Source organism: Eriocheir sinensis, unplaced genomic scaffold, assembly GCF_024679095.1.
Source record: "Eriocheir sinensis breed Jianghai 21 unplaced genomic scaffold, ASM2467909v1 Scaffold589, whole genome shotgun sequence".
Taxonomy (NCBI): Eukaryota; Metazoa; Arthropoda; class Malacostraca; order Decapoda; family Varunidae; genus Eriocheir; species Eriocheir sinensis.
This window is the reverse complement of record NW_026111930.1, coordinates 247,501-274,667: the sequence shown is the minus strand read 5'-3', so window position 1 is coordinate 274,667 and position 27,167 is coordinate 247,501. Positions and strand designations below refer to the sequence as shown.

Genomic DNA, 27,167 nt, shown 5'->3' with positions numbered 1-27,167 from the left:
GTTGTTTTATTTTACAGGTTGTGCCGATACGAAGGCCTGACTCTCCAACGGGTCACCTGTACAGCAAGAGCAAGAGCAAGGAGAGAGTAAACACAGTCTCGTGTAGCCTAAATAGCCCCATAAAACACCCACGAAGAAGAAGTGTGTATCCCCGACCTTCAGGAGAAGACCAAGAAGAAGGAGAAGGTAGGGAAGGGAAGGGAGAGACACGGAGGGACGAAAGGGAAGGGAGAGACACGGAGGGACGAAAGGGAAGGGAGAGACACGGAGGGACGAAAGGAAAGGGAAGGGAGAGACACGGAGGGACGAAAGGGAAGGGAGAGACACGGAAGGACGAAAGGAAAGGGAGAGACACGGAGGGAGGAAAGGGGAGGGAGAGACACGGAGGGAGGAAAGGGAAGGGAGAGACACGGAGGGACGAAAGGGAAGGGAGAGACACGGAGGGACGAAAGGGAAGGGAGAGACACGGAGGGACGAAAGGAAAGGGAGAGACACGGAGGGACGAAAGGGAAGGGAGAGACACGGAAGGACGAAAGGAAAGGGAGAGACACGGAGGGAGGAAAGGGAAGGGAGAGACACGGAGGGAGGAAAGGGAAGGGAAGGGAGAGACACGGAGGGAGGAATGGGAAGGAAAGGGAGGGAGGAAAGGGAAGGGAAGGGAGAAACACGGAGGGAGGAAAGGGAGGGGAAGGGAAGGGAAAGGAGGAGGTACAGGGAGGAAGGGAAGGGAAGGGAGGAAGAGAAGGGAAGGGAGGAGGTACAGAGTGGAAGGGAAGGGAAGGGAAGGGAGGATAAATCTTAAGAATCACCACTCCACCCCCTCCACCACCCCAGCCCCCTCAATCCCCCAAGACAAGCCTGGGGAACTGTGGGGAACCGGGGTATTGGGGGGGGGAGCCCATATCACTGAAAAATGGCCTTCCAAAATTTCCCTAGAAAAATCTCTAAATCAGGAAAAATTCCCTAGTCTCGAAAGTAAGGAAAATCCCTACCGTATACTCACATGCGTGGGCTAATCGCTAACCAAGCATACCATCGCTAACCACCCCAAAACAGCCCTGAGCCATGACTCAAGGTCATCCGGGACTCGGGCTGAACAGGCCCTGGCTATACCCGGCCCTCAGCACGGCAGCCGTTGGGCTGCATGTTCTAAAAAAAAAAATAACCACGCGTGGTGGACCTGGTCTCACATGCGTGGGCTAGTCGCTAACCAAGCATACCATCGCTAACCAAGCGTACCATCGCTAACCAAGCGTACCATTGCTAACCAAGCGTACCATCGCTAACCAAGCATACCATCACTAACCAAGCATACCAACGCTAACCAAGCGTACCGTTGCTAACCAAGCGTACTGTCGCTAACCAAACGTTTGTAGAAAAAAAATATATGAAGACCTAGTGATGCTTCATACGGTAGGTAATGAATGCGAGCTATTTTGCAGCGGCGTTGTTAGCTCGATTAATCCCTTTAGGGAGCTGTGGTTTTGGTGGTCGTTAGCTCGATTAATCCCTGTAGGGAACAGTGGTTTTGGTGGTGGACGGCCAAATCACTGAAAAATGGGCTTTCAAAATGTCCCTACAAAAATCCTCAAAATCGGGAAAAATCCCTAGTCTCTAAAGAAAGGAAATTCCCTTACGTATACTCTTGTAATCTATTCCTATATAACGTAGCAGCTGCCACAGCGGGTCTGTTGACGAGTGTAGGGCGTGTAATTGGATGGTCAGCGTAGTTGAACCCCCACCCCACCATCCCAATCGTAGTCGAGCAACTCTTGGGAAATGTCATGTTTCATAATTACATATGGTACAATACTGACGGTTAACCCATCCACTTCTTGTAAGTTGATGCTAGATAATTTTTACCGAGTAGTTTAAGGTACAAAATAAAACAGATTTGTGACAGCTGTCATCCAGATCGAACTGACGCGGGAGTGACCTACCGACTGCTACGTATGACCCTGGCCTCCATTTTACTCAAACTCCTCTATAAGTATTGCGCATTGAACAATATCCGTTTGTTTTCTGACACGTGCTTGTCACACCATGTGACACTTGACACGCCCGTGTCTTTGTTGGACCCGGTACTGGGATAGTAATCGGTCCTTTTGTCAACCTACATGCACACCAGTAAAGAGGTTAAATACTCAGTTAACACTTACCGAAAGGCAAAGTAGACTGATATTTTGAGGGAGTGAGTGTCAGGCCTTCCATCCATTAAGGCGGCTTGATACCCTCGCGTAGTAATATTTTACGAATGTATTAGAAAATACAAATAGCTGCAGCATTAGTTGCTTTAATATAGAGAAAAAATAACGTAAAACTCTTAAAAGACCGTTTTTTTGTCCGAAATCGTTATAATCCATTTACGTTTTGGATATTACTGACTTAGGAACTAGTTTGTAAGGTGCACTGCAAGGCAGGTATGAGGCTCAGTCTGTGTATAGAGGCGGTTAGGAAACAATAACAATGGACTTAGAAAATCCAAGCCACCTAACTCTATAATTAAAGAGGCTTGCCCCCCTGGCCACTCCCCAAGGTAAAACGTACACGAAAATGCATAATGATAATTCTTTCACGTGCTAAATTACTATGAATATTGGTTTGGAGTGGTTATTCTTAATTTTTGCCCAGGACAGAAAAGATGAAGGCTCCTCCCCACCCACCTCTCCCTCCGGCAACGTGCAGGCAGGAAATAGTTAGAAGAGAACACCATGTACCTTTAAGGAAGAAAGGGACATGGAAATTTTACAGTAAAGAGAGAAATCAGAGGAAATTACTACCCTTAACTTACACTACTGGTAACCTAAGCTGTGGGGGAAAATGACTTCATTACATAAGAACATAAGAACACAGAAACACAGGGAGACTGGAAGAGGCCGGGTGGCCTACACAGGGCAGCCCCAGGATCCCCCCTAATACTCACGATGGGTGAGGTGTAGTTTCAGGTGCACAGGTGGAGGCTTGATCCTCATTTTACCGGCGGTACTAGGCACTGCACCAGTAACCTGTCACCTTACTGCACCCACACCTCACTCCACCCGTCATGCGGATATTAACTGTTGCTTTACTCTATTGTTAACTTACGCTACTTGCAATCTAGGTTGTGGGGGAGAATAATATGGATTTAGGTTGAGGTCTTGCTGCAATCTGTCTGAAAACATGCGAAGAAGGGTCAGTATAATCTTATATCCCTGAAGTACTTATCCAATGAAGACTTGAAGCTATTGATACTCTGTGCGCTAACTACTGACGGTGGGAGTCTATTCCAGTGAACGACGACTCTATTATTGAAAAAACTTCTGCGCACCAATGTGTTACATCGGTTTCCCTTTAATTTCATACCGTTGCTGCGTGTTATTGTGTTGGTGTCTCTCTGAAATAGACTATCTGGGTTAATATTGTCGAATCCATTAAGGATTTTGAACACTTCAATTAAGTCCCCTCTTATCCTTCGCTTTTTTAGGGACAACATATCTAAACGCTTTAAACACTCGTCATATGGCAAGTTTCGGAGTGCTGGAATTTGTTTCGTTGCTCGTCGCTGTATCTTTTCTAGCAAAACTTGATCTTTGATATAGTTCGGTGACCAGAACTGAACGGCGTATTCTAGGTGTGGTCTTACAAATGCTAAATATAATCTCTTCATAAGTTCAGGTGATTTATAATCAAAGTTTCTTGAGATTAATCCTAACATCATATTGGCTTTTTTACTCGCTGCAGAACATTGATCACTCATTTTAACCCGAGAACGTCAGCAGACCCTTTTCTGGGCTTTCACGAGTTGTGGCTGTGGTACGGTGGACCCTAAAATGGGCTCACCATAAAACCCATAATTCGAGCTAGTTGTAGGCGGTGGTGGCATAGAGCAACCCACCATACATGCCCTGGGTCACAGCAGTGGGTAAGTGATCTTGAGACGGGCTTTTTTGTCATAGGTGGTGCTGTAAGGTTATGGCAGACTGAATTAGCCATCCACACAGTAATCACTTGTCAAATTCTTTAAAGTAGACGACAAGCGACTCTCGGCTAGATGCCACGCGTCACAAGACTGTTTATTTTGTAACAAACACCACCCAAAAAATATGAAGTTTGAGTAAAAGTAAATATTTTTAACAGCTTTATGGTTATGAGAGGCGCACTCTGATGTACGTTCCATGCTCTTTTCTTAGTTTCAAAATGCAGTGTAATTTTGCCGTTTCTCGGCCACTTATCGGCTTTCCTATAGCCGAAGCCCACGGTTAAGAGTGTTACTGATAATGACACCAAGATCTTTTTCTTGTTTTACTTCGCTGAGCTCATGTCCTTGAATCTGATATTTAAAGTTAGGATTTTTTTCACCTATGTGCATTACTTTACATTTATCTACGTTAAAACTCATTTGCCATTTTTCGCTCCAGTCAGCAAGTCTTAGTAAGTCTGATTGAATATTCTCGCAACTTTGACTGTTCATTACCGTACCTCCTAATTTGGTGTCGTCAGTGAATTTGGCTACTTTTGATAGGATATCAGTTTCTAAGTCGTTCACGTAAATTATGAATAGTGTTGGCCCCAGGACCGAACCTTGGGGCACGCCACTGGTGACGGGTTGCCAATCCGATGCTTCACCATTAAGAACTACACGTTGTTCTCTGTTGGTGAGCCAGTCATGAATCCACGCACATAGATGGTCGTTAATACCGTGGGAACTCAGTTTAGAAATAATCCTAACGAGGAACTTTATCAAACGCTTTCTGAAAATCTAGGTAAATTACGTCATATGGGCTTCGGGCGTCCCAACAAAGGGAAGGGAAGGGAGGAGGTACAGGGAGGAAGGGAAGGGAAGGGAGGAGGTACAGGGAAGAAGGGAAGGGAAGGGAGGAGGTACAGGGAGGAAGGAAAGTGAAGGGAGGAGCTACAGGGTGGAAGGGAAGGGAAGGGAGGAGGTACAGGGAGGAAGGGAAGGGAAGGGAGGAGGTACAGGGAGGAAGGGAAGGGAAGGGAGGAGGTACAGGGAGGAAGAGAAGGGGAGGGAGCATAGCTGGGCGTTATCGTGATAAGTTATCGAGATACTTTATTGCTGATAACAAAATTGGGTTATTGGCTGTCCGCTACTTATTTAAATATGCATCAGTATCTTCGTTACTTTTGTAACCAAACTAGCGATAATCGCTACTTTTTTCCGCCTCTCAGAAAAAAAAGTTCTCCCTACTGCGCATGCGTGGTCCGGTGTTGTATGAAGAAACTTCAGGGTATGAAATATCTTTGGTGAAGAGATGTCATACTTAGATCATCAACATTAAAACACTAGGTTATTTTTTTATGTTAAACTAAAAAATCACTATATCAAAGAGAAAAATCATTTAATTTAGCCCCAAAAATGATTATTCACTGCCTCAAATTTAATATTCCATATTCGTTTGTGAGCATGACATGATATTGAAGCACCCGGTGTTGTGTTATTTGGTGTCCCATCGTCAAAAGCTGGCGCTTTTGCTTACAAACACTGGTCTCTCGTGAATTGCGCATGTTCAGACCAGTAAGCGTAGCCCTGTACAGTCTCACAAAGCTTTTTAACACATTAAGAGTTGCTCGAAGGCTGAATCAGACACACAGTACCACCATCCTTGCTGTTTCTAGAACGACACTCTGTACATATAAATACAACTTGTACAGAGTTTCGTTCTAGAAACAGCGAGGATGGCGGTAGTGGTACTGTATGTCTGATTCAGCCTTCCACCAACTCTTAATTACGGTTAAAAAGCTTTGCGAGACTGTACAGGTACGCGCTTCTGTCTGAGCATGCATGTTCACACGACCAGCGTGTTTAAAAAAAAAGCGCAGCTTTTTGACGGTGGAGTCGCCAAATAACACAACACCAGTTCAGGCGTTTCTGATATTACCGTCCATATGTAGGCTATGTGCATAGCTGGGCGTTATCGCGATACTTTATCGCTGATAACGAAATTGGATTATCGGCCATCCGCTACTTATTCAAATATATATCGGTATCTTCGTTACTTTTGTAACCAAACTTGCGATAATCGCTACTTTTTTTCCGTCTCTTAGAAAAAAACGTTGTCTATATGCGTAGCCCGGTGTTGTATGAAAAAACTTCGGGGTATGAAATATCTTCGGTGATGAGATTTCATACTTAGATCATGAAAATTAAAACACTAGGTTATTTTTTTATGCTACTCAAAAATCAATATATCATAGAGAAAAATCACTTAACTTTGCCCCCAAAATGATTATTCATTACCTCAAATTTGATATTCCATATTCGTTTGTGAGCATGCCGTGATACTGAAGGCACCCGGTGTTGTGTTATTTGGTGTCCCATCGTCAAAAGCTGGCGCTTTTGTTTACTAACACTGGTCTCTCGTGAATTGAGCATGCTCAGACCAGTAAGTGTAGACCTGTACAGTCTCACAATGCTTTTTTAACACATTAAGAGTAGTTGCTGGAAAACTGAATCAAACATACAGCACCACCATCCTCGCTGTTTCTAGAACGACGTACACTCTGTACATATAAATACAACTCGTACAGAGTGTCGTTCTAGAAACAGCGAGGATGGTGGTAGTTGTACTATATGTCTGATTCAGCCTTCCAGCAACTCTTAATTACGGTTTAAAAGCTTTGTGAGAGTGTACAGGTCTACGCTTGCTGGTCTGAGCATGCACTGTTCACGAGAGACCTGTGTTTGTAAACAATTTTTGACGGTGGGGACGCCAAATAACACAACACCGGTTCAGGCATTTCTAGTATTACCGTCCATATGTACGTGTCAACGTGTGGTTTTCAGGTTTTGTAAGTTTTCTAAAATACAGATAATGAAAATTTGAATTCATCTATGTTTTTCTATTTGAAATATCAATATAGTATTGTTTTAGCCTATCAGACTTATCGCTAGCTAGTATCGGAATTGTGGATTTATATCGGGCATTGGTTATCGGTTATCGCCTATATTTGTGTCTCCAGTTAACGAATATCGGTTATCACTAATAAGGTTTTTCATTATTAGTTATCGGTTATCGGGAATAGGGTTTTCTGTTATCATGCCCAGCTATGGGAGGGAGGAGGTACAGGGTGGAAGGGAAGGGAAGGAAGGAGGTACAGGGAGGAATGGAAGGGAAGGGAGGAAGGGAAGGAAAGGGAGGAGGTACAGGGTGGAAGGGAAGGGAAGGAAGGAGGTACAGGGAGGAAGGGAAGGGAAGGGAAGGAAAGGGAGGAAGGGAAGGAAAGGGAGGAGGTACAGGGAGGAAGGGAAGGGAGGAGGTACAGGGAGGAAGGGAAGGGAAGGGAGGAGGTACAGGGTGGAAGGGTAGGGAAGGGAGAAGGTACAGGGAGGAAGAGAAGGGAAGGGAGGAGGTACAGGGAGGAAGGGAAGGGAAGGAAAGGGAGGAGGTACAGGGAGGAAGGGAGGAGGTACAGGGAGGAAGGGAAGGGAAGGAAAGGGAGGAAGGGAGGAGGTACAGGGAGGAAGGGAAGGGAAGAGAGGAGGTACAGGGAGGAAGGGAAGGGAGGAGGTACAGGGTGGAAGGGAAGGGAAGGGAGGAGGTACAGTGAGGAAGAGAAGGGAAGGGAGGAGGTACAGGGAGGAAGGGAAGGGAGGAAGAGAAGGAAAGGGAGGAAGGGAAGGAAAGGGAGGAAGGGAAGGGAAGGGAGGAAGGGAAGGGAGGAAGAGAAGGAAAGGGAGGAAGGGAAGGAAAGGGAAGGGAAGGGAGGAGGTACAGGGAGGAAGGGAAGGGAGGAAGAGAAGGAAAGGGAGGAAGGGAAGGAAAGGGAGGAAGGGAAGGGAGGAAGATAAGGAAAGGGAGGAAGGGAAGGGAGGAGGTACAGGGAGGAAGGGAAGGGAAGAGAGGAGGTACAGGGAGGAAGGGAAGGGAGGAGGTACAGGGTGGAAGGGAAGGGAGGAGGTACAGGGTGGAAGGGAAGGGAAGGGAGGAGGTACAGGGAGGAAGGGAAGGGAGGAGGTACAGGGAGGAAGGGAAGGGAGGAGGTACAGGGTGGAAGGGAAGGGAAGGGAGGAGGTACAGTGAGGAAGAGAAGGGAAGGGAGGAAGGGAGGAGGTACAGGGAGGAAGGAAGGGAAGGAGGAGGAGGTACAGGGAGGAAAGGAAGGGAGGAGGTACAGGGTGGAAGGGAAGGGAAAGGAGGAGGCACAGGGAGGAAGGGAAGGGAGGAGGTACAGGGAGGAAGGGAAGGGAGGAGGTACAGGGTGGAAGGGAAGGGAAGGGAGGAGGTACAGTGAGGAAGAGAAGGGAAGGGAGGAAGGGAGGAGGTACAGGGAGGAAGGGAAGGGAAGAGGAGGTACAGGGAGGAAGGGAAGGGAGGAGGTGGAAGGGAAGGGAAGGGAAGGGAGGAGGTACAAGGAGGAAGGGAAGGGAGGAGGTACAGGGTGGAAGGGAAGGGAAGGGAGGAGGTACAGGGAGGAAGGGAAGGGAGGAGGTACAGGGTGGAAGGGAAGGGAAGGGAGGAGGTACAGTGAGGAAGAGAAGGGAAGGGAGGAAGGGAGGAGGTACAGGGAGGAAGGGAAGGGAAGAGAGGAGGTACAGGGAGGAAGGGAAGGGAGGAGGTACAGGGTGGAAGGGAAGGGAAGGGAAGGGAGGAGGTACAGGGAGGAAGGGAAGGGAGGAGGTACAGGGTGGAAGGGAAGGGAAGGGAGGAGGTACAGGGAGGAAGGGAAGGGAGGAGGTACAGGGTGGAAGGGAAGGGAAGGGAAGGGAAGGGAGGAGGTACAGGGAGGAAGGGAAGGGAGGAGGTACAGGGTGGAAGGGAAGGGAAGGGAGGAGGTACAGGGTGGAAGGGAAGGGAAGGGAGGAGGTACAGGGTGGAAGGGAAGGGAAGGGAGGAGGTACAGGGAGGAAGGGAAGGGAGGAGGTACAGGGTGGAAGGGAAGGGAAGGGAGGAGGTACAGGGTGGAAGGGAAGGGAAGGGAAGGGAGGAGGTACAGTGAGGAAGAGAAGGGAGGAGGTACAGGGAGGAAGAGAAGGGAAGGGAAGGGAGGAGCTACAAGGGATAATATTGTTACGCCAGGGGGTATATTTTTTGGGGGTATTTGTGTTATTTGTGTGTGGGGGTGCTAGTTTGGGGCGCGGACTGGTGATGGCCAGCGGCGTGAGGTGCATCGCGGCGGCCGTGCCGGGAGCCACCAGCCGTGCCGCGGGGGAGAGATAGAGCCCAGCTGCCAGAGACGAGAGACGTGCGCGCTGCCCCTGTGTGCCTTGCCCGCTTTTGTGAGCCCTGTGCTGTGTCCGTGCCCCCCTCTGAGTACTTTGAGTTACTGTGCCTTGTCGCCGCCCCCCCCCCCCCCCCCGAAAAAAGAAAAAAGAAAGATTTCCCACTCGTCCCCCGAGTTGAACCTCTGCGAGCTATTTTGCGGTGGCGGCAACGGGTGCAAAATGGCATTGAAAAGTCAATTATTTAGTGATTTCCGGAGAAAAATACTATCCATGATAAACAGCAGCATATTTTGTCCAGAAATTAGCAGTCAGCATCTTGAAATTAGTTGGCTACCCTTTGGTCAATATTCCCCGGTACAGAGAGGAAGGGAAGGGAAGGGAGGACGTACAGGGAGGAAGGGAGGACGTACAGGGAGGAAGGGAAGAGAAGGAAGGAGGAGGTACAGAGAGGAAGGGAAGGGAAGAGAAGGTACAGGTACAGGATAGATTTTCCTATACTTCATACATTTAGCATCACTCTTATTAGATGTATCGAGGCCATACCTCCCTACTATGTACCATACTGAGAGAGAGAGAGAGAGAGAGAGAGAGAGAGAGAGAGGGGGGGGGGGGGGGGGGAGACAAGGCCACCAACAACAACACAAAGCACAGCTGCAAGATAACTTGTGTGTTGAATGCCCTTGTGGCTCAGTGGAGAGGAAGTGCGTTCATTATTCGTAAATAACATAATAGTAATGACAATGCACAGAACTAATTATTCTTTAGTTGCTCTCAATTTTCTGATGATGACAAACCACAGAAAACACCACAAAGTGTTTTATGGTGAACTGGCCTGTTTTTTACAGTGATACCTCGGCTTGGGAGTGCCTTAGTTTACGAGCGTTTTGATTATGAGGAAAAAAAAAAAAAAAAAATGTCTTGGTTTACAAGTGGTGACTTGGTGTACGAGCATCCTCTTTGTACAAGTCGAAGACGTGAGCGTGGGTCTCCTTTGTTCGCTGCAAGACGAGAGCGCTCAGAGCGGAAAACAGTGGGAGTGGGATCTCAAACTGGTGTCGCACTGGACCTTTTTCCTCCAACCGCATTGGTGGTAGGCGCAACACACAATTCCAACTTTTCTGAGTGTGCATCACACATGACCAAGGTCGGCCGCCCATATCCACAACGTAAACAAACCAGTCACCCTGTATCCACAGGACGTCGCTTGCCAAAGTAAGGGCTGCTGTGGCTTGTGCTGCTGGTACTCAAACTATGGACTTGTTGCTATAGTTACATGGAGGAAGAAGCCGTTGTGGGCACCATCGTGGCTTCAAAGACGGGAGGACAGGAGTGTTTACCCACATCAACAACTCGCTCCCATTTAGGTGTACAGGCAACCACGGTTGCTCCTAGCCCCATCGGTTGGAGGAAAACGCCTAGTGTGCCGGCGCCTTCAGTCCGCGTTGCACACTGGCAGAGGCAGCACCCGCGCCCGTATCCGCTTACCTTTGTGCTCTAGTGTGCGGTCTTCGTGTTTTCAGCACTATATATGTTACTTATATACATATTTTTATATTATTATTCTATATTATTTATCATTGCTATTTGTAAGAAAAATTACCCTTATTATGTATAAGATATGTATGATGATATTTATGTTCATAAATTTGCGATATATGTGATTCATTAATGGGATTCACATTAACTTAAATGGAGAAATTCATTTTGGTTTACGAGTTTTTTGGTTTGTGAGCAAAATTCTGGAACGAATTAAACCTGTAAACAGATTTTTTTTATTTATTTAATTTTTATGTCAAACCCTGTAGCACCGGTAGGCTTTCTTGAGGGGCCTGGTGGTCGGCCCGAGCCGTCTTGGTGCAGGCATGTGTTTATCGTGGCTCCACCTTTTCTTGCCTCATGCCGCCCCCCGGAGCTCATTCTTGAATGACTTGGACGGTTCTTCTAAAGTCCGGGTTGATGGGTGGTCTTCAGGGCATCATGTGGGTAGTCTTAGGCCACTCGCAGTGACTGAAAAATTCCAGGTGGTAGCGGCGGATTCAAACCCTTGTTGTCCAGAATGTGGTGAATGCAGGGCCTGCACGCTAACCACTCAGCCACCGCCTGCCCAGTGAATGATCCGAGGCCTTAGAAGCTTGCTGGAGAAAAGCCTAGGGCCAAGCCTCTTGAATTACACCCGAGTCAAGATGGTGGCTGGCTTGGGGGACTGTGGCGGAAAGGGTAGCCAATAATTTTGAGACACTTTATTTCAGGGCAAAATATGACACTTTTGTTATGAGATTGTTTACCTTCCAGAAATCACCAAATGACTGGCCCTTTCACTTGGCAGCATCAACTCACCATTCAGCCGCTGACCCCCAGTGACAGACTTCCGGGAGACTGGAAGGTTAGCAGAGCACACGTGTGGCAACCAAAGAGCAGCTGTTAAGTAGCAGATGAGACATAGAAAGGTGCATGAAGTAAACTTTAACTATTACTATTACTATTGGAAGGTTAGCAGAGCACACGTGTGGCAACCAAAGAGCAGCTGTTAAGTAGGAGACAAGACATGGAAAGGTGCATGAAGTAAACCTTAACCTGATTATGTTCTGTTTTCTATAAACTGTGGAGAGGGAGTGTATTTGTATGAAGGTATGCAGATGTGTGTGTGTGTGTGTGTGTGTGTGTATATTTACCAAAATGTATTTACCTATTTGTAGTATACAGGGCCTGACCTCAATCTGAGACAATCCTTTTTCCCATTCTATGCTTCTCCAACTTTTCCTTCATTATATGGACACTGCCACATGCTTCAACAATGTCTGTGCTAAGTCCACTCCATGTATTCACACTCCTGTGTGGAAAACTGTACTTCTTTAAGTCTTTCAAACAAGTCCCCTTCCTCAACTCCTTGCTGTGTCCTCTTAGTTGCCTCCTCCCTTCCATCTGATTAAATAATTTCTGTCCAACACGTCCATTCCACTTGTGTTCCTGTACAGCACTATCAGGTCTCCTGTTTCTCTTCTTTCTCCCAGCGTTGGCAGGCCCAGTTCCTCCAATCTAGTCTTGTATGGTCAGTTTTTCCCAGCGGGCACTCATGTTGCTCTTCACTTAACAGGTCTGTTCCGTTAGTGAACATTAAGTCCAGTCTTGCTGATTCATCCTTTCCTCTAAATCTCGTCTCTTCCTTCACCCACTGTGTCGTGAGGTTTTCTGTGGACAATTTCCAGAGCTGGGCGCGTTACTGGATATCGGGTAGTCCGGTACCGCTCCTCCGCACCTCGAAACACATATAGTCCGTACCTGTACTTCCGCGCCTAAAATTTTTTCACTCGTTCCGGTACCGCACCTCCGCACCTCCGGTACCGTACCCAAAACTATTAAAGCGCGCCTGAAAAATCTAGTCCGTACCTTAAAAAAAAGAAATAAAAGGCAATACTGCAGCACCTTGGGTTCTTGCTATCCGTGCACGTGGTGTTGTCATTGATGACGCACTTCCTTTAAGACAGACGACAAACGGTATATTTTGAACCGGGCCGTAAATCTGAATGAGTGACGTCACTCAAGTGGCGGGAAAACATGCCCTGCAGCACAGACCGCGTAAACGACCGGAAGTATTACTGCAGAGCGCGGACTGTTTGTCGTTTTCATTTTTTTATCCTTGAAAACCTCAGGTGCGGAGGTACGGACTTAAAATACTGCCGTTCCGCACCTGTTACTTCCGCACTTTTGAAAAACTTTCCGCACTTCGGACCTCCGCACCTCGTTTAAAGGTCCGCAGGTCCGGAGGAGCGGAGGTGCGGACAGAGGTACGGAAGTGCCCAGCTCTGACAATTTCAAAACTTTAGCTCCCCATGTATTTTCTTCACCTTCCACTCCAAACTTTTCCCAGTTGACATTTTTACAGCTGAAGCCCCCTGTTAGAATTATGTACATTCTTGCTATTTCTAATAGTATCCTCTAATGCTTTACTTGTACCTTCTGACAGGTTGTTATATATTTCCCTCGTCCGTGTGGGGGCACACATGTCACCATTACTGACAGTTTTTCAGCTGTAATAAAACACTTCAGATTTCCTGTATTTTCTGGTCCTGTTCTCACTTTGATCACTTTTAAGTCTGTTTTGAGCAGCAGCATCACCCCTCCCCCACTCCTCCCTATTGTGGCCTTCCTGTATATAGTGTAATTGCACTCCTCTGTTCCCGCCACTTCTGGGCCTTGTGCTAGTTTTGTTTCAGTGGTGCACATTACATCTGGTGTAGCTCTGTTCAGGTAGTCTTTTAATTCTAGCTTTTCTTATATAAGTCCGTCGACATTAGTGAATGTTGACCTAAGCTTTTTTGCTCCCTTCTCTTCCTTGTTGTTGTTGGTGGTGTTGGTGTTTACTTGGCCTCCTCCTCCCTCTTCCTGATCCACCACTTCATCACTCTGTCGTTTTACACTCTCCAAAAACTCTTTATTTTTCTGACTCTGTTCTTTCTTAATTCCTGTGCTTTGCTTTGTTCACAGTTTCCCTCATCTTAACTCTCTCCTCCATGCTCATATTTTTCTTATATATGTTTCTTTATAATGTTCTGTCCCTTTTAGTATTCCACTCCGACTTGAGATGATCTTGGCTGCCATTTGTGACCTTAACTTCAGCTTGATAGGTCTGTTTTTCCCTTCCTCATGTTTTCCTAGTCATGTCACCTCGTCCACCTCCTCTGTCAGCCTTCCAGCACTTTTATCTAAGCTTGTCAGTGTTTCTTTCACTTCAGGGATTTCATATCTCTGCCTTCATTGGGATTTTCTCCTCCTTAACACCCACGATTATCACACTCTTCTTCTTCTCTGCCAATTCGAACCAAGTCTTCCTTGTTTCTCATTACCTGGACAACCTCACGCTCCATCTCCACTTTTCTTGCCCTTTCTTGTTGTTTCAGGATTTCTTGGAAACTTCCTCTCCTTTTCATTTTCCTTTCTTCCATACATTTATTTCTACATCAACCAATTTCTTATCAAAGTCATTCAGCGAGGGATGGGTTGGGGTAGAGTGTTAAGGCTTTTAAGCGTTGTTTTTAACGTGGTTTGTGTTCAGTGTTATGTTTTAATGTTTAAGTAATTCCAGCATTAATAAACATCATATTAAAAAGACAAATTTCCACCTATCCCTCGATCGTAACGAACGTGGATGACTGACATCTGTGACGCCAAAAATAATTCCCGTAACGGGTAACAGTGGCATGTCAAGCAAAGGGTAAGTAAGACTTGTCTGCATACTTCCAAAGCTTACAGATATTCACATGCTGGTTACAATAAAAGTTAGGGACAGCATCTGCTCAAGTTTAGTTAAGTCTGTCACTGCAGAGAAAAAGTCTGTTTTAAGCAGAAGCACATGAGGTTGAAGGTTAAAAAATACCTATCCCTATGTTAGTCTACACCCTCGGTTATTACGGGTCCAATTAAATGAAGAAGACTGACTGCCTTGCATCAACTCAGCAATAACAGAAAATAGTGGGTTAGAGTGAAAAGTATTACTCAAGCACTCCCCTTCTCGCATGAAAAAAAGATGCAGGCAAAAGCTCAGGAACCAAACATAAATTAGTAAATGCGAGGATGCAGGTTACAGTCGTGTGGTGGAAAGATACACAAAGCAGCGTCAGGCTGAACCTTAAGCCGGCGCTAGTCTTTGGAGACGATCACTATGTACATTCTGTGTATTAAAAAAAATAGATCGTAAAGCTCAAATTTCCATCCACCCATATATCTGACTATTTCTGCCTAAACCACGGGTAAAAGAACACACCAAGGATTTATTTTGATTACCGCTGGTGACACCCAAAAAGGTTTAGGTCAGAGGGTCGCGAAGGCTCCCCTCCCCGACGAACGTGTCGACGGCAAAAGAAGCATCAAAAAGGACCCAAAATTATTTTAAGTGCCATAAAAGTTGGCTGATAAAACCGTGTAGGTTGCCAGTGGGGCTGTAGTCAAGGGATACTGCACTCCGTTGAAGAGGAACTTTAAGGACAATCATGTACACAAGGAACTCTAGTAATAATCCAGCATTAGCTGCAGAAATGGTTTCTCCATCTGTCCAGTTGCCTTGTTTAAAACACAAGATCAAATCAGTAGATAGCCTATAGGCGTCCACTGGCCCGTTAAAACGGCCACTCGTTTGCACAGTGTCCACAGCAAAATTTACACCCTTTTACGAGGCTGTGTTGCCCATCTTCCCCAAATGTTTCAAGAAAAAGTGACCGAAACGCATCATAATCCTTCCATCCTGTGAACGCGCTCCTGTTTATGAGGGCCGTGCTCCCGTTCCCGGGATTGACCTTCGAGCGGCTGAGAGATATTTAATCTCCCGGATTTGACACGAATGAAATGTCCATGACAATCTCACTTTGAAACGAGAAGTCCCTGGCCGAATAATCTGCCTCCTTTGCTGCCTGCGAAAGGCCTAACTGCTGTTGCTGTTAGCGGGTGATTAGGGGCAGAAGCCATAGTGGGATTAGTAAGGTAAGTAAATACCTCTTGGTTGCTCATGCAGCGTAGAAGGAGGAGCAAGCACTCTTTGAAGACTGCTACACTCCTTACGTGAGAACAGTTCCCGTTATCCGTGACGGTACTTGTCATTTCTCTCTACCCACCCCTCATAGTCCTCAGTGAGAGCTTGTAACTTCGGGTCAGGTTTCTCTGCCATTAAAAAGTTACTTGTAAAATGAGGAGTAAAATGGTAAAAGAAAAAAAATATATCGCTGCAGAAGTAAGTGAAGTAATAATCCTTCACCACTAAGTATGTGCTCACTCCTCCCCGATGCTTTTGAAATGCATTATAAAAGAGAAAAAAGAATAATGAGTGAGGCTTAGCAAGACAAAACTTCTCCACTGTGCAATAAAACACACAAAAGAAAATGAATGATTATACATAAAATGCATAACAATGTTACTCAAGAAAAATATTAAACAACCACACGCCAGAAAAATCAACAGCTGAAAACTCTAATAGATTAGATACGGCCCCACACGCCTAAACACGTGAACATAATAATAGCAATGCACCTGAAATCATGTTACAAGTGGTTTAATTACGGAAACTGTATCAATGTATAGTGTCAGCTAAAATGTGTTAAAAACCTCGAAGACAGCAACTCGATACCCCACTACTCAGCACGCTCGTGTCCTTCGCCTCGCCGGTGGCTGGGGCAGGATGCAGGGGTGGCAGGGTCTGCCGTCCGTCGGCTGGTAGCTGTGGTGGGAGGGGCGGCGGGCAGACAATATACGCCCACCAGTCACCCTCAAAGGTTTGAGTTGCCTGGCAAAGAAAAGTGCGCACCTACGACTAGTTGTGTCGTAGGAAGAAACAAGTGCCTAGACACCTCCGAGGAAACTTGGTTGTGCGAGGCGGGGCGCTCAGGTTGTGTGGGGTGGGGCGGGGCGTTGCGCTCGGGTGTGGCTGGGTGCTGACTTGAATCTCACGGAGCAGGAAGATCGCGCGCTGCCTCAGCAGAACGCTAGGTACACGCTTCACTGTTTCTGCCCTCACACACTGTCACTGAAGTTATGGTTGAGAGAGAGATATAACAATTCGGAGTAGTTCGTAACCACGCTGCACACCATTTATGTTAAGATTTTTAGTGTTATTTTTAACGTGGTTAATGACGAGGCGGCCACCAGCCACCATTTTATGTTATGTTATATTAGAGAAAGATAACACCTATATAACAGTTCGGAGTACAGGTAACTCTCGATTTACGCGAGTTTGTTTTACGCGTTTTTGAAATAACGCGGGGTCCAAAATCTAAATAAATTTTTAATTTACAAGTTTTTTCCACTTATACGCGATATTTTATGGAGTGGCCACCATATGTCTCACGCAACTGGACTCACACGGTGCCGCGGCCACACAGCTAAGCTCAGTTCTTCCTGCGCGCCACTTGAACAACAATACAGTACCCACGCTGCCACGCTACTCAACGATTCTTGCAACACCAGCCCGGCCGCCATTTGCATTGTTTGGAAACCACACAACAAACAGCTGCATGCCGCGTGTCACCAGAACCACGTGAATTGTGTCTTGCCTAGTTGTCTGTCATAACCTACGAGTGATGGTGGGAATAATATGCTTATTATGATATCAGAAGCTGTGCATCATCAGTCTGTACGGGGATGTATTTCTCACAACACCAGCCCGACCGCCATTTTCATTGCTTTACTCAAGGACACTTGTCAATTCAAGCAGTAAAGATTACACCTAAAATATATAAATTTCGGAAAACTGTACATTGTCAATGTTCTTTAACCCGTACATATTTTTGAGCATTTTAAGAACTTTTTTTTTTTTCAAAGCTTGGGGTGCGTGTTATACGCCGCAAAATATGGTATTTATTTTTCGACAGAAACATACCTGTTGTTTGATTTACATTGTTTTTGATTTACGCGACCTCTTCAAGAACGCAATACTCGTGTAAATCGAGAGTTACCTGTAGTTCGTAACCACGCTGCACACTATTTATGTTCAGACTTTTAGGCGTTGTTTTTAACGTGGTTTGTGTTAAGTGTTATGTTTTAATGTTTAAGGCGCGAACTGTTATCTCACGTCAGGTCCGGTGTACCGTTGCCTGCTTTCACAAGTTGATTGTAGTAGGTGAGATAACACAATAGCCTTTTAGTTGGCCGAGCGGTAGCCGTTATAAGTTCACTTTAGTTCTCTCTCTCACAGGGCAATACCAATACAAATTGTAATTTTAACTATATTAACAGTTGTACACAAAGTTTACAGTTTACGTTAGCGAGTCGCACAATTTGAGAGCCAGCCACACCACAGGGCGCGGGGCGGCGGAGCACCGCTCGCCTGCCCGTCACCTGTCTTCTCTCGGCTTCTCCCCCGTCTTCGCGTTGCTCACTCGTTTTATTTGCTTGTTAGATCGTCCGGAAGGGTGTGGGTTCCAGTTGATGACTGTTGATGAAAGTCATCATTTGCTGATTCTTGCGTTAGCTCAGCATGTGTTCTCACGGCCATCAGCTCTGACGTGTTCCATAACATCCTGGCAAAGGCACTGAGCCTGTGCTTAAACACACAGCCACACACTCACATGTACATTATAATATACGCATTACACGAGGGAGCGGGAGGGTGGGAAAAAAAGGGGGGGGGACATTGCCATTATTTTTATATTATTATTACTGTTGCTGCTCAAGTGCATGCATGACTATGTTTGTTTTATGGCTTAAATCTGGGTGTTGCCCGCGGCTGTGCCCGGATATGCCGTGAGCCACGCTCTCTGCCCGGCCGTATCGAAGGGGTTGATGAGCAGCTTTTCAGTGATATAAACTGTTTGTTAAGGGGGTGTGCCGGTACCTTGAAAGAACAAGTCATTGCATTAACACATCTCTTACAAACCAGGTAGTGGTGTCCACCATGCTGGGAGGAGGACAGCGCTAAGTGACGGCACCCGACTCTGTGTGTGTGTGTCCTGACGTCCACCGCTGGTGCTGAAGTGAGGGTCTGAGGTGGGCAGCACAGGGCCAGAAGACAGCACCCAACTCTGTGTGTGTGTGTCCTGACGTCCACTGCTGGTGCTGAAGTGAGGGTCTGAGGTGGGCAGCACAGGGCCAGAAGACAGCACCTGACTCTGTGTGTGTGTGCCCTGACGTCCACCGCTGGTGCTGAAGTGAGGGTCTGAGGTGGGCAGCACAGGGCCAGAAGACAGCCCCCGACTCTGTGTGTGTGTGTCCTGACGTCCACCGCTGGTGCTGAAGTGAGGGTCTGAGGTGGGCAGCACAGGGCCAGAAGACAGCCCCCGACTCTGTGTGTGTGTGTCCTGACGTCCACCGCTGGTGCTGAAGTGAGGGTCTGAGGTGGGCAGCACAGGGCCAGAAGACAGCCCCCGACTCTGTGTGTGTGTGTCCTGACGTCCACCGCTGGTGCTGAAGTGAGGGTCTGAGGTGGGCAGCACAGGGCCAGAAGACAGCACCCGACTCTGTGTGTGTGTGTCCTGACGTCCACCGCTGGTGCTGAAGTGAGGGTCTGAGGTGGGCAGCACAGGGCCAGAAGACAGCACCCGACTCTGTGTGTGTGTGTCCTGACGTCCACCGCTGGTGCTGAAGTGAGGGTCTGAGGTGGGCAGCACAGGGCCAGAAGACAGCACCCGACTCTGTGTGTGTGTCCTGACGTCCACCGCTGGTGCTGGTGCTGAAGTGAGGGTCTGAGGTGGGCAGCACAGGGCCAGAAGACAGCACCCGACTCTGTGTGTGTGTGTCCTGACGTCCACCGCTGGTGCTGGTGCTGAAGTGAGGGTCTGAGGTAGGCAGCACAGGGCCAGAAGACAGCACCCGACTCTGTGTGTGTGTGTGTCCTGACGTCCACCGCTGGTGCTGAAGTGAGGGTCTGAGGTGGGCAGCACAGGGCCAGAAGACAGCACCCGACTCTGTGTGTGTGTGTCCTGATGTCCACCGCTGGTGCTGGTGCTGAAGTGAGGGTCTGAGACACTTGCTGTGCTCATCACTCACTGTCCTTGCTCCTTGGTGCATCCTTCCCTTCACCTGCTTGCTTGGTCCCTGAGTAGCGGTGAGGAAGACTTGCTGCCCCCTCGGCTGCAAGGCCGGGCAGCAGCCTGAGTGGCCAGGAGCAGCAGAGCAGACTGCCACTGGTGTGAGGATCAGGGGCGATCAGAAGAACCACCACCACCACCACCCTGCTGCTGCTGCTGCCTTCTCCAGCCATAAGGAAAGGGAAAGTTTGAGTGGAAGGACTGTGAGGCAGTTTGGGACTGAGAGCAAGTTCATCAGACACAGCCTTGCACACACTGCTGAGGGAAAGCATGAGTGCCAGGAGTTTGAGGAAAGACTCCCTGGGAAGGGTGACCTCAACAAAAGCACCCACGCACTCGGGTGAAAGAAATCATGAATCTCAAGGTTGTAGGAAAAGATTGGGTGGGAAGGATCACCTCAACACACACACCCTTACACACACTGGAGGAAAAAAACATGGATGTGAAGTTTGTGGGAAACGTTTCCATCTGAAGGGTGACCTCAAGAGACGCATCCTTACACACACTCGTGAAAGAAACCATAAATGTGAAGTTTGTGGGAAAAAGTTCAGTTTGAAGTGTAACCTCCAGACACACACCCTTACACACACTGGTGAAAGAAAACATAAATGTGAAGTTTGTGGGAAAAAGTTCAGTTTGAAGGGTAACCTCCAGACACACACTCTTACGCACACTGGTGAAAGAAAACATAAATGTGAAGTTTGTGGGAAAAGCTTCACTCAGAAGGGTCACCTCCAGACACACACCCTTACACACGCTGGTGAAAGAAAACATAAATGTGAAGTTTGTGGGAAAAGATTCACTCAGAAGGGTAGCCTCCAGACACACACCCTTACACACACTGGTGAAAAAAACCATGAGTGTGAAGTTTGTGGGAAAAGATTTAATCGGAAGGATAGCCTCCAGACACACACCCTTACACACACTGGTGAAAGAAACCATAAATGTGAAGTTTGTGGGAAAAGCTTCACTCAGAAGGGTGACCTCAAGAAACACACCCTTACACACACTGGTGAAAAAAACCATGAGTGTGAAGTTTGTGGGAAAAGATTCCTTGTGAAGTCATGGCTGAAGAGACATGGCATAAGACACTGTGGCCACAAAGGGTTCCAGTGTGATGCTTGTGGCAAGCGATTTATGACAAAAGGTGAGATTGCGAGACACGTGAAGATTCACCTCTGAGGTGTTGTGTTGTGCTGCTGTGTGTGGGAGAGAGCAGGTGCTGGATGGGGCGTTGTCTTGCATGGAGAACAGAACACATGGCCCAGATAGGGAATCAAAGGCAGGTTGCAGAGTGTCTGCAATTTTGAAAATTTAAGAAGAAGTGTGTGTGTCTGTGTGTGTGTGTGTGTGTGTGTGTACCTAGTTGTAATTTTACAAGGCCTGGGCTTATGCTCGTGTGGTCCTGTCTTCATATCTGTATTTGTCCAGCTTTTCCTTAAAGTTGTGCACACTCTTTGCTGATACTACATCCTCACTTAGTCTGTTCCAAACCTCTATGTTTCTTTGCAGGAAGGTATATTTTTTTACATCTCAAGCATCTTCCTTTTCTCAATTTATTACTGTGTCCTCGTGTGTTGCTGGTGTTTCTTCTCTTCGTAGCAACTCCACATTATCTGCTTCTTCCATTTTATTCCACAATTTGTAAATTAGTATTAGGTCTCCCCTTTCTCTTCTTTGTTCCAGTGTTGGCAGGTCCATTTCCTTTAACCTTTCTTCATATGACAATCCCTCCAGTTCTGGAACCATCTTTGTTGCCATCCTTTGTATTCTTTCTAGTTTTTTCTCGTGTTTCTTCTCATGCGGAGACCACACAGTTTCTGCATATTCCAGCTTTGGTCTAATCATAGTGGTAATCATCTTTTTCATCATATCTTTATCCATGTAGTGGAATGCTATTCCTATATATCTCACCATTCTATACATATCTCAGAATATCATATTTACATGACTCTCTGACTTGATTATTTTGTATTATCACTCCCAGATCTCTCTTCTTGAACTTTTAATATTTCTCCATCTCCCATTCTACATGTCCATTTTGGTCTCCTTCACTCTTTCCCATTTCTATTACATGACATTTCTTCACATTGAACTTCGTCTCCCATTTCTTACTCCAGTCCCAAACCTTATTCAGGTCCTCTTGCAGAATTTCAGTCTTTACTATTTCTTATGTGTCTCAGCAGTTTTGCATTGTCTGCAAACAAGCTCATGTAACTATTTACTTTCTTCGGCATGTCATTTATATATACTAGGAAAAGTATTGGTGACAGTACTGATCCATGGGGCACTTCACTATCTACATTTCTCCATTCCGATTTCATGTCCTTTACCACTGTTCTCATTTCTCTTCCCTTTAAGTAACTTTACAACCAGTTTTTCATTTTCCCTTTCAGTCCTCCTCTATTTTCCAGCTTCTATAATAGTCTTGCATGTGGATTTTTGTTGAAAACCTTCTTCAAGTCCAAATACATGCAACCTACCCACCCGTCCCTCTCCTGTGTTATGTCCGTCACTCTCGAGTAAAAGCTCAATAAGTTTGTTACACATGAACGCCCTTGTCTAAAGCCATACTTTTTTTTCTATAATTATATTGTTTTACATTTGTTTGTGTGTGTGTGTGTGTGTGTGTGCATGCGTGCATGTGTGTGTGTGTGTGTGTGTGTGTGTGTGTGTGTGTGTGTTACTTGTACCCACACCAGGGGTTGGTGGCCTGGTTTGCCTGACACCCTTCATGCTGGGTGTGGAGCTCTTCCCCAGGCACTGTTGGCAAAGTGTTCTGGGTCTGGGTGTGCCTGGCAAGGGCCATTACTTGAAATGTTTGGGGCAGACACGGGAAGGTTTTGTTCCTCTCCATCCCACACTTCTTTTTACATTTGTTTCCCATGATTGTTGTCTCCTTGGCTGTGTCTTCTGGGGTGGAAGTGTTGCCCTGCCCTTCAGCCTGTTCATACCTGGCTGTCTGTCTATAGTTTCTTCCATGAATAAGACAAAGTCGGCAGGAGCACATGTGTGTGCCGGCATGTTCGTCACACCAGCATTCACATTCCAAGTCCCCGCGCTGAGTCACGTGGTGTGTTCGTGCATCTGGCACAAGGAGACTCTAATATAGCCTCCTTGGTCTGGCAGCAACCCGGCCATTTAGCGGGTATCAGACTCATTATATATGTATATTTTTATTACAAAAAACAGGTGATGTCACTTCTGACTTTGTGAGCTCTCATGTTTATCCATTTCCCTATGTTTCATGGAGGCATAACTTGCATTATTACGTTCACTTTGACTGGGGCCAGAGCTGTTGTGAGTGTCTGTTAAGCTGGAAACTCCCTCCTTTGTGTGAATCATAAGCCACAGAAATGTTACCAGTGTATTTACCTAGTTGTATTTACCTAGTTGTAATTTTACAGGGCCTGGGCTTACGCTCCTGTGGTCCCGTCTCCGTATCTATAATTATCCAACTTTTCCTTGAAACTTTGCACACTCTTCGCCGATACTATTTCTTCACTTAATCTGTTCCAAACCTCCATATTTCATTGTGGGAAGCTATATTTCTTTATGTCTCTTGAGCATCTTCCCTTCCTCAACTTTTTACTATGTCCTCTAGTATTCCTGCTGGAAGGTTCTTCTCTTAGCAATTTCTCGTTATCTACTTCTTCCATGTTACTCAATAGCCTATATATTTGTATTAGGTCTCCTTTTTCTCTTCTTTGTTCTAGTGTTGGCAAGTCCATTTCCTTTAGTCTTTCTTCATATGTCAGTCCCTCCAGTTCTGGAACCATTTTTGTTGCCATCCTCTGTATTCTTTCTAGTTTTACTATGTGCTTCTTCATATATGGAGACCACACTGTTTCCGCGTATTCTAGTTTAGGTCTGATCATAGTAGTTATTAATTTTTCATCATTTCTTTGTCCATGTAGTGGAATGCTATACCTATATTTCTCACCATGTTATATGTATCACCAAAGATCTGATTTATATGACTTCCTGGTTGCATATAATCTTGCATTATTACTCCCAGGTCTCTCTCTTCATTTACTTTCTTTAATATTTCACGATCTCCCATTTTATATGTCCATTTTGGTCTTTCTACACTTTTTCCCATTTCCATAACATGACATTTCTTCACGTTGAATTTCATCTCCCATTTCTGACTCCATTTCCAAATCTTGTTTAGGTCTTCTTGCAGCTCCTTGCAGTCTTCACTGTTTCTTATATGTCTTTGCAGTTAGCATCATCTGCAAACAGGCTCATGTAGCTGTTTATTCCCTCTGGCATATCATTAATATAGACTAGGAAGAGTACTGGTGCTAAAACCGACCCCTGGGGCACTCCACTTTCCACCGTTCTCCATTCCGATCTAGTGTCCTTAACCACGGTTCTCATCTCTCTTCCTCTTAAGTAGCTTTCCATCCAGCACTCCATTTTCCCTCTCAATCCTCCTTTATTTTCTAGTTTCCACAGCAGTCTTGAATGTGGAACTTTGTCAAATGCCTTCATTAAGTCTAGGTAAGTGCAATCCACCCATTTGTCTCTTTCCTGTAATTTGTCCGTCACTCTTGAGTAAAAGCTCAGCAAGTTTGTCACACATGAGCGACCTTTCCTAAACCCATATTGATTGTTTGTGATTAGATAATGTTCTTGAAATCTCATCCATTGTTCTTTTATTAATTTCTCACATATTTTGCATACTACACTGGTCAGAGACACCGGTCTGTAATTTAGGGGTTCTTCCTTTTCTCCACTTTTGTATATAGGTACCACTTCTGCCCTCTTCCACTCCCTAGGCACTGTGCCCGTTTTAATTGAGCACCTATTGATGTCATATATCGGGCCAACTAGCTCATTTCTGCACTCTTTAAGTATAAAACCTGAAACTCCATCCGGTCCCACGGCCTTCCCTTCTTCCAATTCCCCCAATAGATTTTTTATCTCCTTTTTGTCTATTTTGACCTCTTCCATATATATATCTAAGTTGTTTTCTTGTGGTTCATTAAATAATAATTCTTTGGTAAACACTTGCTGTAATTTTTTGTAAAATAATTCCGCCTTGCCTTTGGGATCTTTGATCTCTACATTCTCTTCCGTCAGTCTTTCAATTGTTTCTCTTGATTTAATTTTTCCATTTATAAATCTATAAAATAGTTTAGGTTGTTCTTTACACTTTTCCACAATATCCTTTTCGTATCGTTTCTCTTCTTCCTTTCTCACTTTCACGTACTCATTTCTCGTTGCCTTAAAGTCTTCTCTGTTTCTTTGATTTTTGTTTCTTTTTAATCTTGACCACACTTTGTCTCTCTTTTCTTTTGCCTTTGCACATCTTGCAATAAACCAGTCCTTTTTAGCCCTCTCCCTCGGTCTGTATTTTGGTAGGAACTTCATAACACCTGTGTTGTACGCCCTCATGAAAATATCATATTTTTCTTGAACTTCGCTTGTACTCATTAACTCTTTCCAATCCATTTCACCAAAAAACTTCTCGAGGTTTTCCACCCCTGCTTTCCTATAGTTTAATCTATCGCTTCTATAAGTCTCATCTTGTTCCCTTCCTCCCTCCTCCATTTCCATCTCTATGAGCACGTGATCACTTTTTCCCAGGGGGCAATCATACCTCAGTTCATCCTTCACGTGAATTTCTCTTGTCAACACCAAATCCAGTCTTGCCGGTTCATCATCTCTTCTATATCTAGTGCTTTCCTTTGTATCATCAAATTTTCCATCATTAAATTCAAGAATCTATTCCCCCATGCCACATCACTACCATTGCTCTCAAACCTCTCCCAGTCAACCTCTTTGCAATTGAAATCGCCAACTAGTATTACTCCTTTGTTTGCCTTAAGTAATCTCCTCAAACTCTGTATGGTGTCATCAGTCATGTTTTCATAATCTTCTTTACTCCATGATGTAGTTTTTGGTGGTACATATGTTACTGCAGTCGTCATCCTTTCTCTGTTCTTGTTTTCCAAGCTTACACTCACTATCTCTGCTTTTCCCTCTCCATATTCTATTGATTTTACTAATAACTCTTTCTTTATCATTATCACCACTCCTCCTCCGCCTTTGCCCATTCTATCCTTCCTCCACACATTGTATCTTCCATCTAACTCAATTTGGATTTGGACATGAGAGGTGTTGTATTTCCACTATGTGTTTCAGGCGCTATGAAACACAGTTTTTCGAATATAACATTTTAACAAAGCATCGGACAAGGATGGTATTTTGGAAGATGATGATTAAGACCCTGACCTAATTGGCAAAAATAGGCTTAGGTGCCAAATGTAGATGATTACGGCACTTGTAGGAGTAACTTTAAGGTAAACTGCACTAAATTATACAGGCACGGGTAGCGAGGCTAGGTGCCTCTCGTTCGTGACGTCCATGTGACGTGTAACTATGACGTAGTAGTCATCATCTCAACTGGCAATTCTCTCTCTCTCACACACACACACATACACACAGTAAAAATAGTTCAGCCACTGCACTATGTTATATACTTACAGCATGTTGTACCAAAGACCGTATTTTCCGTGCAAAGGATAAATAATTTCCTGCGAGTAAAACTTTTTCGCAAATATATAATACAGTCACCCCCCGCCGTTCGCGGTCTCACCCATCGCGGTTTCGCGTATTCGCGGTCAACTAATTGTGACCCCCCCCCCCGCTTATACGCGGCCCCAGTTTCGCGTATACGCGGATGCATTGACGCTAAATAGGAAGGCAGAGAGGAGAGGAGGCAGAGAGGAGGGGGAAGGGAGAGAGGAGGAGGCAGAGAGGAGGGAGGGAGAGAGAGGGAAGGAGAGAGGAGGAGGCGGGGCAATGGACGTTAAGGCGGTGTCACACTAGCACTTTTTCCGTCGATTAATGCCATTTCCGTCGATTTTTCATCGTTCCGCATGAACTTATCGCATGAATTTGTCAGACGATCAGGATCGTTTCCGCCTGCAAATTTCCGCCTTTGTTTACATTTCCAAGACCAAGACCGAGACTTTCCGCGTGGCTTCAACCTGTCTCAAACGCTCTCCTGCAGTGACAGCCTTCCTCATCCTGGTGTCACTTCTGGCAATAAGAGGTGTCACTAACTCCAGAAGTCTGTGGTACTGGCTCTTGTCCAACCTGATCCAATTCTTCAGAGTCTCATGATCCTCTAAACTCAGCTCTTTTAACAGCCTGTGGTACACACTTTATCTTTCCCGACGAGCCAACCATGAGCGCATCCATGCACGCTTTTTGGCTTGTTTAGCTCGTCTAAGTCTCACAATACACAGTATTAGGTTCAGAGCAGCGTATCTTTGCCGCAGCGTGGACTCCATGTTTGTCTACATTCCCATGGTCTGTGCCGACGGAAAGTTTCAGACGAAACACCGTTAGTGTGTGACAGGCCGCAGCCAAGATATCGACGATTTTCAGAAAAACGACGGAAAAAGTTGACGGAAAAAGTGCTAGTGTGACACCGCCTTTAGGTTGCTCCTGAGTGACGTCACGGTTAGACTGTGACGTCA

General features: G+C 45.9%; 1 protein-coding gene across 36 annotated transcripts; it reads left to right on the top strand.

Moving 5' to 3' along the window:
* On the top strand, positions 1-21,715 carry LOC126993239 (zinc finger protein 98-like). Of its 36 annotated transcripts, XM_050852132.1 has the most exons (6): positions 24-186; positions 11,456-11,546; positions 18,525-18,631; positions 18,893-18,979; positions 19,154-19,240; positions 19,332-21,715. In XM_050852132.1, the coding sequence occupies exon 6, from the start codon at positions 19,942-19,944 to the stop codon at positions 20,851-20,853; it is 912 nt and encodes a 303-aa protein (XP_050708089.1). In that variant the 5' UTR covers positions 24-186; positions 11,456-11,546; positions 18,525-18,631; positions 18,893-18,979; positions 19,154-19,240; positions 19,332-19,941; the 3' UTR covers positions 20,854-21,715. The 36 variants fall into 36 exon arrangements, 35 of the variants coding, with proteins under 35 accessions (XP_050708089.1, XP_050708096.1, XP_050708093.1 ...); XR_007747540.1 differs by having other exon boundaries at positions 1-186; positions 18,525-19,240; positions 19,332-20,300; positions 20,385-21,715; XM_050852139.1 differs by lacking the exons at positions 18,893-18,979; positions 19,154-19,240 and having other exon boundaries at positions 19,332-19,424; positions 19,607-21,715.
* Positions 21,716-27,167: the final 5,452 nt, after the last annotated feature.